This window comes from Vulpes vulpes, chromosome 6 (genome assembly GCF_048418805.1).
Source record: "Vulpes vulpes isolate BD-2025 chromosome 6, VulVul3, whole genome shotgun sequence".
Taxonomy (NCBI): Eukaryota; Metazoa; Chordata; class Mammalia; order Carnivora; family Canidae; genus Vulpes; species Vulpes vulpes.
In genome coordinates, this window is record NC_132785.1 from 130,384,517 (window position 1) to 130,397,387 (window position 12,871).

The following is a 12,871-nucleotide window of genomic DNA, read 5'->3' on the forward strand; positions in this document are numbered from 1 at the left end:
GGAGGGGGGGGGGCTGCGGAGGGAGGGGCCCCAGGCCCCGGCTGCAGAGCCACCTTGCCCTGGGCACGACCCCCCATCCCTGGCCCGGCCTTCCCAGAGCTGCGCGTGGCCCCGAAGCAAGACACCGGCAGCTCTACAGGAGCAGATGGGGGCTTCCGACGATGACAGCGGGACAAGCGGGCCACAGGGACTGTGGGGCGGTGGGGGGCATCCACCAGGTAGGCGGCTTCCACCGCACACCTGGCGGGGGAGCCTGTCCTGCGCTGGGACAGGCACCCAGAGAAGGGCTGTCAGAGGGCAGCCCAGGCCCCAGCCTGCCGCCCCAGTGGGGCCCCGGCCTCCCACCGTCCACTGGGCAGGGGTGGGCAGCAGAGGCGCGGGCGAGGCGGGAGGACACTGCAGATGACCCCTCCCCAGGCCCTGCGCTGGCTAGAGCCAGAGATTTCTCCAACAGCTGCCCCTCCCCCCATCCCCGAGGCCTCCAAGTCGTAGGGATCCTTCTGTGAAGGGAAAACTCCGTGAGTTACCCTCCTGGAGTCGGCATGTGTTCTGCGGGGGAGAGGCCCATTTCTGTTCCTTATCCAGGGTCAGAGTTCAGCCTGGGGGGTATAGATACTTCATCTGGGTCAGAGGCAGGTGCAGCCCAGCTGAGCGGCCAGCAAAGCACCTACACCCAAAACTGGGGCTCCTGCCAGACTCCTTGGGGCTGAGGGACAGTCATAGTCCTTAGAGGACTCTCCCCTGCTCAGGGGGACACTCCTCCTCGCTCCCCACCAGATGTCCCGCATCTGTCCTTCCCTTACCCTGCAAACCTTCCCCTTGGCCCCCTGGGACTCCCACCTACCCACTGCTGCCCCAGGAAGGGTGTCCGTACCCGCCCCCCTGGCCACGCACGCTGTGGAGAAGGCGGAGGACAGGAAGAGAACGGGGTGGGGGTCGGTGGTGTCCGGCAGCCACTGGGGAGGGGGGTCTGGGAGGGCGCCCTCTCATGGAAGATGTGGCGACTCCCCAGCCGCTCCAGGGCCCAGTGGCCGCGAGAGGACAGGCGTCCTGGCCGGGAGGCCGCACCGCCGTAGTCCTACCGTCCTAAACCTCCGGCTTGTTGGCCGCCGGCCCGTCTCCAGGAGGCCCCCCTGCCGGCTCTGCACGGACCTCCGGTGCCCACCAAGGGCCCAAGACGTGCCGGGAGCCCCGCGCCCGTTTCTGCGCCCCCTGTGTGCCTGTCCTCAGACCTCCCGGAGGGAGAGCAGAGCGCTCCCCTCCAGGACACCCCCTCTGCACCTCAGGGGGAATGGCAAGACGAGGCCCCACTCCTGTCTGCCCGCCCCGGCCCACGCTGGGGCCCCTGGGGATCCCTCGGCCAGATGTTTCCAACGAGAAGTGCTGCAGCAGGGCCCCGAGGAGGGTGGCTGCCTGCCCCTCCGGAGCTCCGCGGCCTCGGGCCTGTCACCTTCTGCAGCTGCCAGCCGTCGGGCTGCCTGGTCTCAGCAGCAGCTGGAGGGCGGGGCCCGAGGGCAGCTCCCAGGCCAGATGGCCGCCCGGCCAGCTGCGTCCAGGGAGGCTCCGCCTGCGGTGGCCTCCTGTCGTCCTCACGCCCGGGGACCTCGCGGGGCCAGAGAGGGGATCCAAGGGCTGCGGAGGGGGGCACCTCCCGGTGCCATCTTCCCGGAGCTGCCTGGGACGGCTCCTCCTGGGCAGTGGGGGGTGGGACAGGGACACCCAACTCAGGGACACGACTTCCACCTAGAGGCACAGGGGCCCCCTCTCCCCGCGGGGATGCCCCTCCTCTAGCTCACGCCCAGCTGGGCTGGCCTCTCAGCTCCCACAGGCAGCGTCCGAACCTGCTGCGGCCCCTCTCCACGCCCCACAGCCTCGGTCAGGGCCCCAAGGAGCACTTTGTCCCACTAGCCAGGCAGGACAGGCCAGGACACCCTGCCCGCCCCGGGGCCTCCCTCTGGGCTGCCTGGGGAGCTGTGCGCCCAGAGCCCCAGGAGGGCCGCCCTCCCTCCTCGCCTCCGCGGCCTCGGGGGCCCCACTGGGGAAGCAACCCTGGACAGGTAGGGCCGAGGAGCAGCCAGGATTTGGCGGGTCGTCCGTCCCTCACGGAAGCCACCGCACTCACTCCAGAGGCGTGTTCTGAACCCGTTTGGTGCCGAGCCACCTCGTCAGCGTCAAGGATAGGGCGGGAAAGCCACGAGGTGGCGCGGTCACTGGACACGGGGAGCGCTCTGGAGAAGGCCAAGGCCGCGGAAGGAGAAGGTGGGCTGGGGCGGCGCTCAGCTGGGGTGGTCGGGGAAGGCCACTGTCTGGGGGGACCCATGGGAACCCCGGGGACTGGGTGCCGGGCCCGACAGCTCTTCCTCCCACTTTGCAGATGAGGATCTCAAGGTTCCAGGGGGTCGAGGGCGGTATGCAAGGTCGAGGGGGGGCAGGGGGCAGGCTGAGAGCTGGACAGGACCCCAAGGGGCAGTCCCACCAGGGTTCACCTGACCTGCCTGAATTCGGCTCCTCCTGCTGGGAGCCTGCTCCAGGGGGGCCGGGAGGGGGGCTGGCCCTCCTTGAGGTGGGGGGAGGGGCCAGGGGTCGGGGTGGCCAGAGCGGATGCACCTTGGGAGCCAGGGCAGTCTCCATGGCCGAGTGCCCTGTGGGTTCAGGGTTCCAAGGGTGCTTGGATTTCCCAGATTTAGGGAAAGAAAACTGCAGGATGTCCAGTCAGATTTCAACTTCAAATGAATACGGAGTAATTTTTTAGTGTAAAAATGTGGCTTTCCTTGCCATAGACTTGAGATACTAGCTCCGCTGGACTAGTCCTCAGATCTCCCCCCCCCAGGATTTGAATAGGACCCCTGGGTGGCTCTGTCCGTCCCACCCCACAGGTGCCACTCCCTCCTCCTGAGGAGCGGGCTGGAGGCCTCCCCACTGATCCGCAACCTGGGGTCCCAGCCTTCGCAGTCCAGCCCCTCCGCCAGCACCTCCTCCACCCTAGTCCAGGCCTCTTTCCACCTGCCACCCACCCCTGGCTGGGTTTCCTCTTCCCGAACCCATTCTCCATGTGTGGGGCTGCGGGGCTGGTGCCGGTGGGATCTCAGGAGACCATCAGGATTCGAATCCTGATTCAGGGACTTACTGCCCGCTGGTGGCCTGCTGTGTGGCCGCTGACCTAACTAACCTCCCCCATCACGCCAGTGCCATCACCAGAGCACCGGGCTAGCCGGGCTGCCGTGAAGGGGAGCTGCGCAGCGGGGCGAGGTGCTCCATCAGGGCAGCCCCTTTAGATCATTCCCCTGGGAAGAGACGGCCAGAGACCGCCCGGCCCGCAGTACGTCCCACCCCTGGGGCCCCAACTTCTTCAAAATCTTCGCTTTCTATTTCACTCAGGTTATTTCCGTCTCCCTGCAGACCAGGTGTACCCTGACACCTTTGGGGCTGCTCTTGCACCTTGTCCCCAGGATGCCAACTCTGCAGTCCACAGGGTCTCCCCCTTCCTAAACACTTTTGTGCCTGCGCTGGACCCTCGGCCACTCGGGACTCCTCCGTCCAGGTGTGTGGCACCATCTCCGCCGGGTCTGCTGACAGGTACCCTGTGCCCGAGGCCCTGGGACACGCAGCTCAGGGTGCCTGCTCCCCCACCCTGCAGACCTTGCACTAGGGCTCCCCTGATAGGGTGGGGACCCCAGTTCTGGATGCCGCGGTGGAGATCCCACTCGAGTGCTCGGAAGAAGGTACCAAATGAGCCGCATTCAAAAACAGGCTTTGAAAGAAGAAGGGGGTGTCACGCGTGCAAAATTTACGCCCCGCTCCGGGTGTCGCCTCCTTCGTCCCACGGCCAGCGCCCCGCCAGGTGCGCCCTCGGGTCACAGCCCCGGGGGCCCGCGGAGGAGCGGGGCCTCGGACGCGGTTCCCTCGCCGAGGGGCGCCGCGGGGTCCCGTGGGGGGCCCGACACGCGGGCGCAGGCGGCAAACATCGCGAGAGGCCCCGTCCCCTCCCCGCCGCGCCCTCGCCCCTCCCGGCCCGGTGCCCCAGCTGGCGGCTGCCGGGCCCCGCTGGGCGGGGCGGGGCGGGGCGGGGCGGGCCGGGAAGGGGCGCGGGTGACCTCAGCGGTTCCGCCGCTCCGGGAAGGCGCTCGGCCCGCCCCCTCCAGCCCCCGCCCCCGCCCCCGCCCCCGCCCCGAGTTTCGCTCTCTCCGGGGCGGGGCGGGGCGGGGCGGGCGCTGTCTGCCCGGCCAAGTTGGAGCGCGCCCCGCCCGCGCCCTCCCCGCCGGGGCTCGCCGCCCGGAGCCCGCGCACCGGGGGGCCGCGGGGAGGGCGCGCACCGGGGCTGCGGCGGCGGCGGCGAGGTGAGCGCGGGGGGCGGGCGCCGGCTCCCCCCGCCCCGCTCCCGCTCCCGCTCCCGCTCCCCGCGGCCGCGCTGCCATAAATGGGGCCGGCGGCGGCGGCGGCGGCGGCGGCGGCGGGCGGCGTCGGGGGGCGCGGCGGGCGGGCGGGCGGGCCCGGAGTGAAGTTCAGCGGCGGCCCGGGGGGCGCGCGCGGCTCGCGCCCCGCCCCGCGGCCGGCGGCGTCCGTTGGCCGCGGGGCAGGTGCGGGGGCGCGCGGCGGGGAGCGCGGGCTGCGCGGACGCCCCGTCTGCGCCCGGCCCGGCGGCGGCATGGAGGTCCCGGGGCACGGCGCGCGGCTGCTCGTCCGCCTGCGGCAGCAGCGCCTGCAGGGCTTCCTGTGCGACTGCACCGTGCTGGTGGGCGCCGCGCGCTTCCCGGCCCACCGCGCCGTGCTGGCCGCCTGCAGCGTCTACTTCCACCTCTTCTACAGGGACCGGCCCGCCGGCGGCCGCGACGCGGTGCGGCTCAACGGCGACGTGGTCACGGCGCCCGCCTTCGGCCGCCTGCTGGACTTCATGTACGAGGGCCGCCTGGAGCTGCGCGGCCTGCCGGTGGAGGACGTCCTGGCCGCCGCCAGCTACCTGCACATGTACGACGTCGTCAAGGTGTGCCGCGGCCGGCTCCGGGACGGGGGGCGCGCGCCGCCGCGGGCGCAGGGGCAGGGGCAGGGGCACGGGCAGCCGCAGCCGCCGCCGCCAGCCCGCGCCCCGCGCCCCCAGCCCGCGCGCTCCCCGGAGCCCCGCGCCCCCGCCCCCGCCCCCGCCCCCGCCGCCGGGCCGCGCGCCCTCCCTCCGCGAGCGCCGGGGCGCCCCCCCTGGCCGGCCCCCGGGGACCCGGACGCGGCCCTGGACCTGTCGCTCAAGCCCGGCCCGCGGCGGGAGCCCGGCCGCCCCCCGCGCGCCCTCCAGACCCCCGCGTGCGGCCCGCCGCCCCGGGGCAAGGAGTCGCGGGGCTCGCGGTCGGACGCGGAGGACGCCGGCGGCCCCCCGCAGCCCCCCTGCGCGCGCGCGGGCGAGCGCGGGGCCGGGGCCCCGGGGGCGCGGCGGGGCGGCGCGGCGGGCGGCGCGGAGGCGGCGGCGGGGCGCGGGGCCCCGTGCGTGTGCCCGCTGTGCAGCAAGCTGTTGCCCGGCGCGCACGTGCTGCAGGGGCACCTGAGCGCCCACTTCCGCGAGCGGGAGGGCCCCCGGGCGCGGCTGTCCCCCGACGGCGCGGCGCCCACCTGCCCGCTCTGCGGCAAGACCTTCTCGTGCGCCTACACGCTGAAGAGGCACGAGCGCACGCACTCGGGCGAGAAGCCCTACACGTGCGCGCAGTGCGGCAAGGCCTTCCAGTACTCGCACAACCTGAGCCGCCACGCCGTGGTGCACACGCGCGAGAAGCCGCACGCCTGCCGCTGGTGCGAGCGCCGCTTCACGCAGTCCGGGGACCTCTACCGCCACGTCCGCAAGTTCCACTGCGGCCTGGTCAAGTCCCTGCTGCTGTGACCTGCCCCGAGGCAGGGCGGGGCCGCCCAGGTGGAACCTGGGGTGGAGGCCGCGGGATGGGAGCTGGGGAGCCGGAGGCGCCCCTGTGCCGCGCTCCCAGCAGAGGGGCCACTGCAGCCCCCACCGCGGGCGCCGGCGGCGGCTCAGAGCTGGGGTCACCCTCCTCCTGCCTCGCTCCTCCCCCACCCTCCGGAGGACTCCTGCTCCCAGCTGTGCCCTGACCGTGAGCACTGTCTTCCTCTCCATCCCTCCAGCCAGTGTCCCCTCTGTCACCTCCAGGGGCTATCCCGAGGGCCCTGAGCCCCCGGCCCAGGCTCCTTGGCTTCAGAACCGCTGTTGTCCTCCCACAGGGGCCTTTCCTGACCACCTCCCTGACTCACTCGGGCCTTCCCTTGTGAGCCTGGCACCGTGCTTGGTAGGGAAGGCACACATCGCAGAAGCTGTCAGCCTGTCCCAAAAAGGGCACTCGGGTGGAACAGGCCGCTCCTGGTGGGTGGCAGCAGGAGCATCCCAGGAAGCCCTGGGCGCTGGGAGCGCAGGCAGCCCGGCAGGGCGCAGAGGCAGAACCAGAACCAGCAGGAAGCTGAGTGGCTCTTGAGTTCCAGGTGCTGGCGTGGGACGTGGGTCCCCCAGGGCTCGGATCCTGACCACACTTCAATTCCGTCAGTGAGAGGAAGTCGCAATTTGGAGATGATTCTCTTCAGACGCGGAGAGCTTCCCCTCCCCGAGGTTGCCAGATGTCTGCCCGCAGGCGTCGGGCCGATGGGCCGTGCTGCCTCCCTGCCTGAGCACAGGGTCCGGGTGCCTCTGAGCACCCCAGGCGAGGGGGGGGGGGGGGCTTGGGTCTCGCAGGCTGCTACTGGGCTGCTGTGGGCCTCACCCTGACGTCGCTGGTTTGCCTGCCTCCCTGCTGCGGGTCATTTCCAGATGCTGCTCTCTACTCGGGCGATGCTTGCGGGCTTTCCCTTCCCTCCAGCGGGGCTGGGTGACAGCAGCCATCCAGCAAGGAGGCGATCAGCTCCTGCCGGCCTGGGGTCACAGCTCCCCCGCTATCACCCACAGCTCCTGGAAGGGACTGATCTCTGCATTTGCAGTTGGTGGCCGTCACCCAGCAGATCTTGCTGCCACAATCTCTGTGATTAAGACAAGGGAGAGGGCAGGCGGGGGCTTGTCCCAGCTCCTGGGGGTCTTGCCGGCGACAGAGCCCCCCGGACTCCTGGTATCCACCAACTGGAGGCACTGAGGACAGAGTCCAGCCCAGTTTAAGTTATTTTCTCGTCTCCTGGCAACACTTGATGTCATATTTATTTGTCTGCCTGGTCTGGAGTGGAATGACCGGCGGCCTCACAGCAGGTGCACAGAAGGGGCTGGCTCCCTGCGCGCCCTCGGCTCCCCTGCCGTGTGGGCAGCCCACCCTCGTGGCAGGGCCTCTCCTGGTGCGTGGGGCTCAGAGGCCCTGGACTGGCTGCAGACCAGAGAGCGCCGGGCAGGGGACGCCCTGGTACTCGGCCCACACCTCTGGAAGGGCTGCTGGTACCTCGCACTCAGTGTCCTGTACTCCGTGGCCAGGTGTTCCCGTGTGTGCGTGTGTGTGTGTGTCTGTGTGTGTCCAGCGAATGCCGAGGCCGAGCCATGCCCACCGCCCCAGCGGGCAGCAGGGAGACGTGGTGGCGGCCCTGGTTTTCCCCGGGGGTTCCATGGGGAACTCTCCCGTCCTGACTTATCAACACTGGATTCATTGTCTTCTGCAGTTACTGTGAAGTTAATGTAAAGGGAAGTGGTTAGTTTTTAACTTGAGAACCCACACAGTCCAGAAGAAATCTCTATTTATGTATTTAACGCACACAGTGCGTGGGCACGCGTGGTAGAGGCGCGGAGATGCAGCCCGAGGGGAGCCTGCCGTGCGGGGTCCTCGGGGCCGGCCCGCCCCGTGCCCACAGCCTGGGCTGGGCAGCTCCCGGGGACCCGGGGACACCTGCTTGTGCTTAGCGCTCGGCGGGCGGTTCTGTTTGCAGGCGCCCCCTGCCACGGCAGTCTGGAAGGGACTGCTGTCTTCCTGTGCTCACATCATCCTCTTCATGACAGTGCTAATAAAGTCCGCCCCAGGTGAAGGTGGCCGGGATTATTCCTGGGGACAGGAGTGTGTGCCTCTCCAAGCGTGTGCGGGAAGTGTGGGCACCGCTGGGGGCAGAGGAGGCCCCGGGGGCAGGGGAGGGTCCCAGGTGGGAGGCAGCCACTCTGGGGCCCATGTCTCATCGCCTGCTGTGCCCTGTGGGGGGGCGGGTAGGGCAGGGCTCTGGACAGGTGACACACCCCGTTTCCTCAGGCTGCCCTCCCTGCCCTGGGGGGTGCAGGATGCAGGCTGAGACCTGGTGAGGTGGGCAAGGCTCAGAGGGGACGTGGCCCTCCTGGCCCAGCCCTCGCATGGGGACATGAAGCTGGTGGCCCTCTGGGCACTCCCTTGAGCTGTGCCTTTTTCACCTGGTCCTGGCCAAAGTGTCCTCCAGAAGAGCCAAAGCAGACCGAAGGGCAAGCCAAGGGGTCCCCAAAGGTGGTGCTAAAAAGGCTGCCACGCTTGGGGCTATACTTTGAGGCCTTGACCCATCCTGACCCCAATGCAGGTCACTGCTTCTGGAAGGTCGCGCCCGGCACCTCCCCTCCCCCACGCAGCCTGCCTCCCACTGAGCCTTCCTCCTGGACCAGGGCCACTGTCCTGCAGGGAGACCCTGTCATGTTCCCAGTTGGGCCTGTGACTCAGCCTTCTCAGAACCAGGGGAGGAGGCTGTTGCCATGCCAACCAGGCAGGGGAGGAGGGCGCCGAGAGGCCCCCTTGGGGGAGGGCTGAGCTGGGACGGGGCTTCCCGGGGCTCCTCAGCCGCCCAGCACACTCAGCTCCCTGCCCCCTCCATCACCCAAGCCATCAGCCCTGTTGCTCAAGGGCTGGAGCCATCCGGCCGGACCCACTGGCTGGATGGTAAACTGAGGCGCGTGGAAGGGCCTGGGGCCTCCTCCTCCCTCCTATCCCCCTGCCCCGCCAGCACTATCTCTACAGTAGATCCCCACAGAAACTGACCCTAAAGTCTGGGCCAACTTTCAAGTGGGGGAGGACCTAGAGCTTGGCCACCTGCACGCTGACAAGCGGTGGGGAAGGGGTGCGCCGAGCCCGTGCCCGTTCCCCCTTCCCCTGCGGGCCCGCTTCCCGGTGTTTCCGTCCCACCGCACCTCCTTTGTCCATATCGAAGGGAAAGTGGGTCTGGGCGTCCCATGCCCACCTGACCTCCCCCACACCCTGGGCAGCAGCCCTCCTTTGCCTGTCACAGAACCCTGCGGGAGGGCCACCGGGTGCTCGTCCTCGTCCCTGTCCCCAGGGCATTTCCGTCCTTCAGTCTTCTCACGTGTCAGACGGGAATCACGGCCCAGCACTGCAGAGGGGCATCGGGGTCGTGCCCGGTGGGCACACGGGGGCAGCGGCCACTAGGTGCTGGCCAGCGCTGCCGCCGCGGATGACAGCAAGGATGACACAGCTGGGTCCCCGTGGGCCGTCCCCAGCCCAGAGGGGCACCCGGGGCAGAGGGCCTTGGCAAGCGGGCCCCAAAGAGCAAGCCGAGCTCGTCCTGGGGGTGCTGGATATGCTGGCTTTCGAGGACCGGTGCCGGTCCCATTGGGGCCTGGGCTTCCTCATGGAGTCACCAGCCCTGGTCGTCCCTGCTGCGTGCCCCTGCAGCTGTCCCGGCAGAGCCCCCTGCAGGGTTCTCCACGCACGCACGCGGGGCTGTGGGAGGACTACGGGAACAGCTGGCCGGGCCCTGGGGCGGGCGGGGTGGGAGGCTGTGTCCAGGCACGCACACCGCACCCCCCGGCTCCAGCCTGGCCGCCGCTGGCCCTGCAGACCTGGTGGGTCTGGGGCATCCCCGGAAATCTAGGGGCGCGGGGACTCCCTGAGTGGAGCCAAATGGCTTTGTTTTCAGCAATTTGAACGGAAGCCTGTGTGCGGGGAAACCCACCGTGGGGGAGTCCGGTGCGCGCTGGCCGCAGCTCACAGCGCAGGCGGTTACACCCCCGACGTTCCAGGGGCTGGACGTGTGAGACCCAGGTGCTGCAGGGCTGCTCCTGGGGTCTCTCCAGGCGTACGGCTGTCCTCTCTGTGTCCGTGTCCTGATCACCGCTCCTCTAAGGATACCAGTCCTAGTGCACTAGGGTCACCCTGGGAACCTCATTTTAACTTGATCACCCTCTAAAGACCCGACTTTCAAATACAGTCACACTTCAAGGTGCTGGGGGGTGAGGCCTCCAACACAGATTCTGGAGAGAGACACTCCAACCCCTGACAATCAACCCCTGGGGCTCAGAGGGACCCGGAGGCCCAGGTCTGAGCCGGCCACTGCGGTTTTCTTGTCGGTGACGTTTGCGGAGGATCCAGCTCACCGTCCAGGGCACTGGGCAACCCACGGGCCGCTGGGCGCAGCTGCCTGCCGTCTCCCGGGGCCAGAGCCACAGCTCGGGGAGGACTGCCCTCGATGGGCCCGAGCCCGTCCTGCCCACACCTTCACGGGGCCCACACTGGAGTCTCACCCCCCAGCCTGGGTCGCACAACAGCCGCACCCCCCCTGGAACCCCAGGGCCAGCCCCTGCACCGCAGCACGAGCTCCGTGTCCCCGTCTGCCTGACGGAGCAGCTTCTCTGTTACGAGTCTTGGCCCGCCCATGTCTGGAACCGCCGGCGTGGCCACCTCACCATGTCTGGCCCCTTCCCTCTACCCGGCTCCCCTGCCCAGGCCTCGGTCTTCGGCGGCCTCTAACTCCCCGGGGACTCAAGCCTGAGTGGCCGCAGCCGCCCCCGACGCTGCGCAACCCGCAGGGAAGGATGGCGCGTCCGCTGAGCGCATGCCCCCATCCTAGCCGAGTGCGGGACGCACCGCCCGCGGCACAGCCCAAGTGTTTGCCAGGCGGCGTGCAGGCCTGCAGAGCCAGGGGGGCCGGGCCCGCCTCAGAAGCTCCCGAGGCCCCGGGTGGACCAGTAGCCACGAGGGGCACCGCGGTGGGGCTCAGTCCGCGCCCATTCTGAAACCCAAAGCCCGACGCCCCGGGGCACGGGTGGGATGTGGTGCCCTGGACCCTCACACCACCGGCGGGAACTCAGGAACCGCACGCCACGTGGAGAAAGGAGGCCGGTTCCCGGGGAAGCGAAACATGCACCTGTCACGGGACCTGACGCTTCCACTTCCACCCAGAGGGATCATCGGGGGAGACGAGACGTGCGCCCCCACAGGACCTTCCCCAGGGGTCCCTGGTAGTGATAGCCAGGGTACCGGAGAGCTACCGGCAGCCCGAACGCACCCCTTGCAGAAGCCTCACCCCCCCTTCGGGACGCCATGTGACAATGAAGGGAGGAGCTGGTGAAACGACGAGGACGAAGGTCCCTGTTCTGCTGGAGAGCCAGCAGGCGGGAGGGGCTGCAGTGCCACCTGCATGAAGCCCCGGGGCAGGCGAGGAGCGTCCACGGGAAAGATCGGATATTCGGATATTCGAACGGGGATCAACTGGGGATGCAAGGGGACTCTTGGGGGCCGGTGGGCAGTTCTTGAGGTTTACAGGGTGGGATGCCACGTAGCTGCCAAAATGTACCCAATTTTACTGTGCATTTTGATGTATGTACATTTAAAACACCCGATAAAACGGCGAAAGGGCCGGAACAGAAGAGCAGGACGGGACGCGAGCCGCTGCGGGGGCGGGGCTGGGCGCGGGGAGCCTGTCGCTCCCACTACCCGCAGCGAGAAACTTCCCGTAATAAAATGCTTAGAGACACCATGCTGCAGGCTGGCGACGATGGCAGCTTGGTCACACCCTTCATCCGTGAGGCCAGGGGGCGGCGGTGCCGGGACCCGAGCCCGGACCCGAGCCCGGCGGCCCTGAGCTGGCGCCCGTCTGATTCGGAGGGCACGACGGCCTGCACCCGGCAGGTCCAGGGGTCCGTCCCACAGAGAAGCTCGGGCGTGTGCGCGACGACGCGTCAGGCTGTCGTTCAACGCGGCAAAACGTAGGTGAGGGCTTGTGACCAGCGGCAGGGGACCAAGCGGAGCGGCCGCCGTGCAGGTGTGGACGGGGTGCCACTGGCCACCGTGTCCCTGGGCCGCTGCTGAGAGCCACTTACAACGTCCCCCGGAGGCCTGCAGGTGCGCCCTCCCTCCAGGGACAGGAGAGGTGGGGAGACCTTGTTTTTGTTTGTTTTTAAAGATTTTATTTATTTATTCATGAGAGACACACAGAGAGAGGCAGAGACACAGGCAGAGGGAGAAGCAGGCTCCACGCAGGGAGCCCGATGCGGGACTCGATCTCAGGACCCTGGGGTCATGCCCTGGGCTGAAGGTGGCGCTAAACCGCTGAGCCACCCAGGCTGCCGGAGACCTTGATTTGTTTTTGTTTTTGTATTTTAGGTTTTCCAAGCGAACATTTTTTAATTGTTTGAAAAGATTTTATTTATTCATGAGAGACACACACAGAGAGAGAAAGAGGCAGATGCGGGACTCGATCCCGGGACCCTGGCATGACACCCTGAGCTGAAGGCAGACGCTCAACTGCTGAGCCACCCACCCGTCTCCTGGTTTTATTTCGAACCACATGACAGGTCATCAGTCCCCAACGTACAGGAGTCGGGTTAAACATGGAACCCTCACCCCTTCCATTGTCACACGGCTGCCTGAGCCCGCAAACGTCTCCCCTCCCTTGCTCCCTCCGTGGCGCCGTCCTTAAAAGCCAGACACCGGAGCTGCTTCCTCCGGCGCGTGCCCCACGCGCCCCTGCCTTGGGCTCCCGCTCCTACTCATTTCTTGGGTGTCCCCCAGTGTTCCCAGAGAGGCGTCACACCGGAGGAGCCGTTCTCAACGGTGTTTTTCTTCTCCTGAAAACAGAGGGTAGAGATCTTCCCGGGGCAGCACATACGCTTCCCCGACGCCGAAACTTGTAAGAAGGGCCACGCCGTGTCGCATCGTGTGGTTGTCAGCACCTGATCTGG

General features: G+C 68.3%; 2 protein-coding genes across 2 annotated transcripts; both read left to right on the plus strand.

Annotated features, from left to right (window-relative positions):
- Nucleotides 1-954: 954 nt before the first annotated feature.
- LOC140599253 (uncharacterized) lies at nucleotides 955-3,733 on the plus strand. Its single transcript, XM_072760487.1, has 3 exons — nucleotides 955-2,259; nucleotides 3,379-3,576; nucleotides 3,678-3,733. Exons 1-3 carry the CDS (start codon nucleotides 1,365-1,367, stop codon nucleotides 3,731-3,733), a joined length of 1,149 nt encoding a protein of 382 aa, XP_072616588.1. The 5' UTR covers nucleotides 955-1,364.
- Nucleotides 3,734-4,537: 804 nt separating this feature from the next.
- ZBTB42 (zinc finger and BTB domain containing 42) lies at nucleotides 4,538-7,993 on the plus strand. Its single transcript, XM_072762491.1, has one exon. The coding sequence runs from the start codon at nucleotides 4,646-4,648 to the stop codon at nucleotides 5,858-5,860; it is 1,215 nt and encodes a 404-aa protein (XP_072618592.1). The 5' UTR covers nucleotides 4,538-4,645; the 3' UTR covers nucleotides 5,861-7,993.
- The last annotated feature ends 4,878 nt before the right edge of the window (nucleotides 7,994-12,871 follow it).

Bases quoted from the DNA above. Each gene is read 5' to 3' on its own strand.
- LOC140599253 (XM_072760487.1), top strand. From the start codon at position 1,365: ATGTTTCCAACGAGAAGTGCTGCAGCAGGGCCCCGAGGAGGGTGGCTG. The intron at 2,260-3,378 runs GTGGGCTGGGGC...TATTTCACTCAG, and splicing joins CAAGGCCGCGGAAGGAGAAG to GTTATTTCCGTCTCCCTGCA. The intron at 3,577-3,677 runs GTACCCTGTGCC...TGGGGACCCCAG, and splicing joins TCCGCCGGGTCTGCTGACAG to TTCTGGATGCCGCGGTGGAG.
- ZBTB42 (XM_072762491.1), top strand. From the start codon at position 4,646: ATGGAGGTCCCGGGGCACGGCGCGCGGCTGCTCGTCCGCCTGCGGCAG.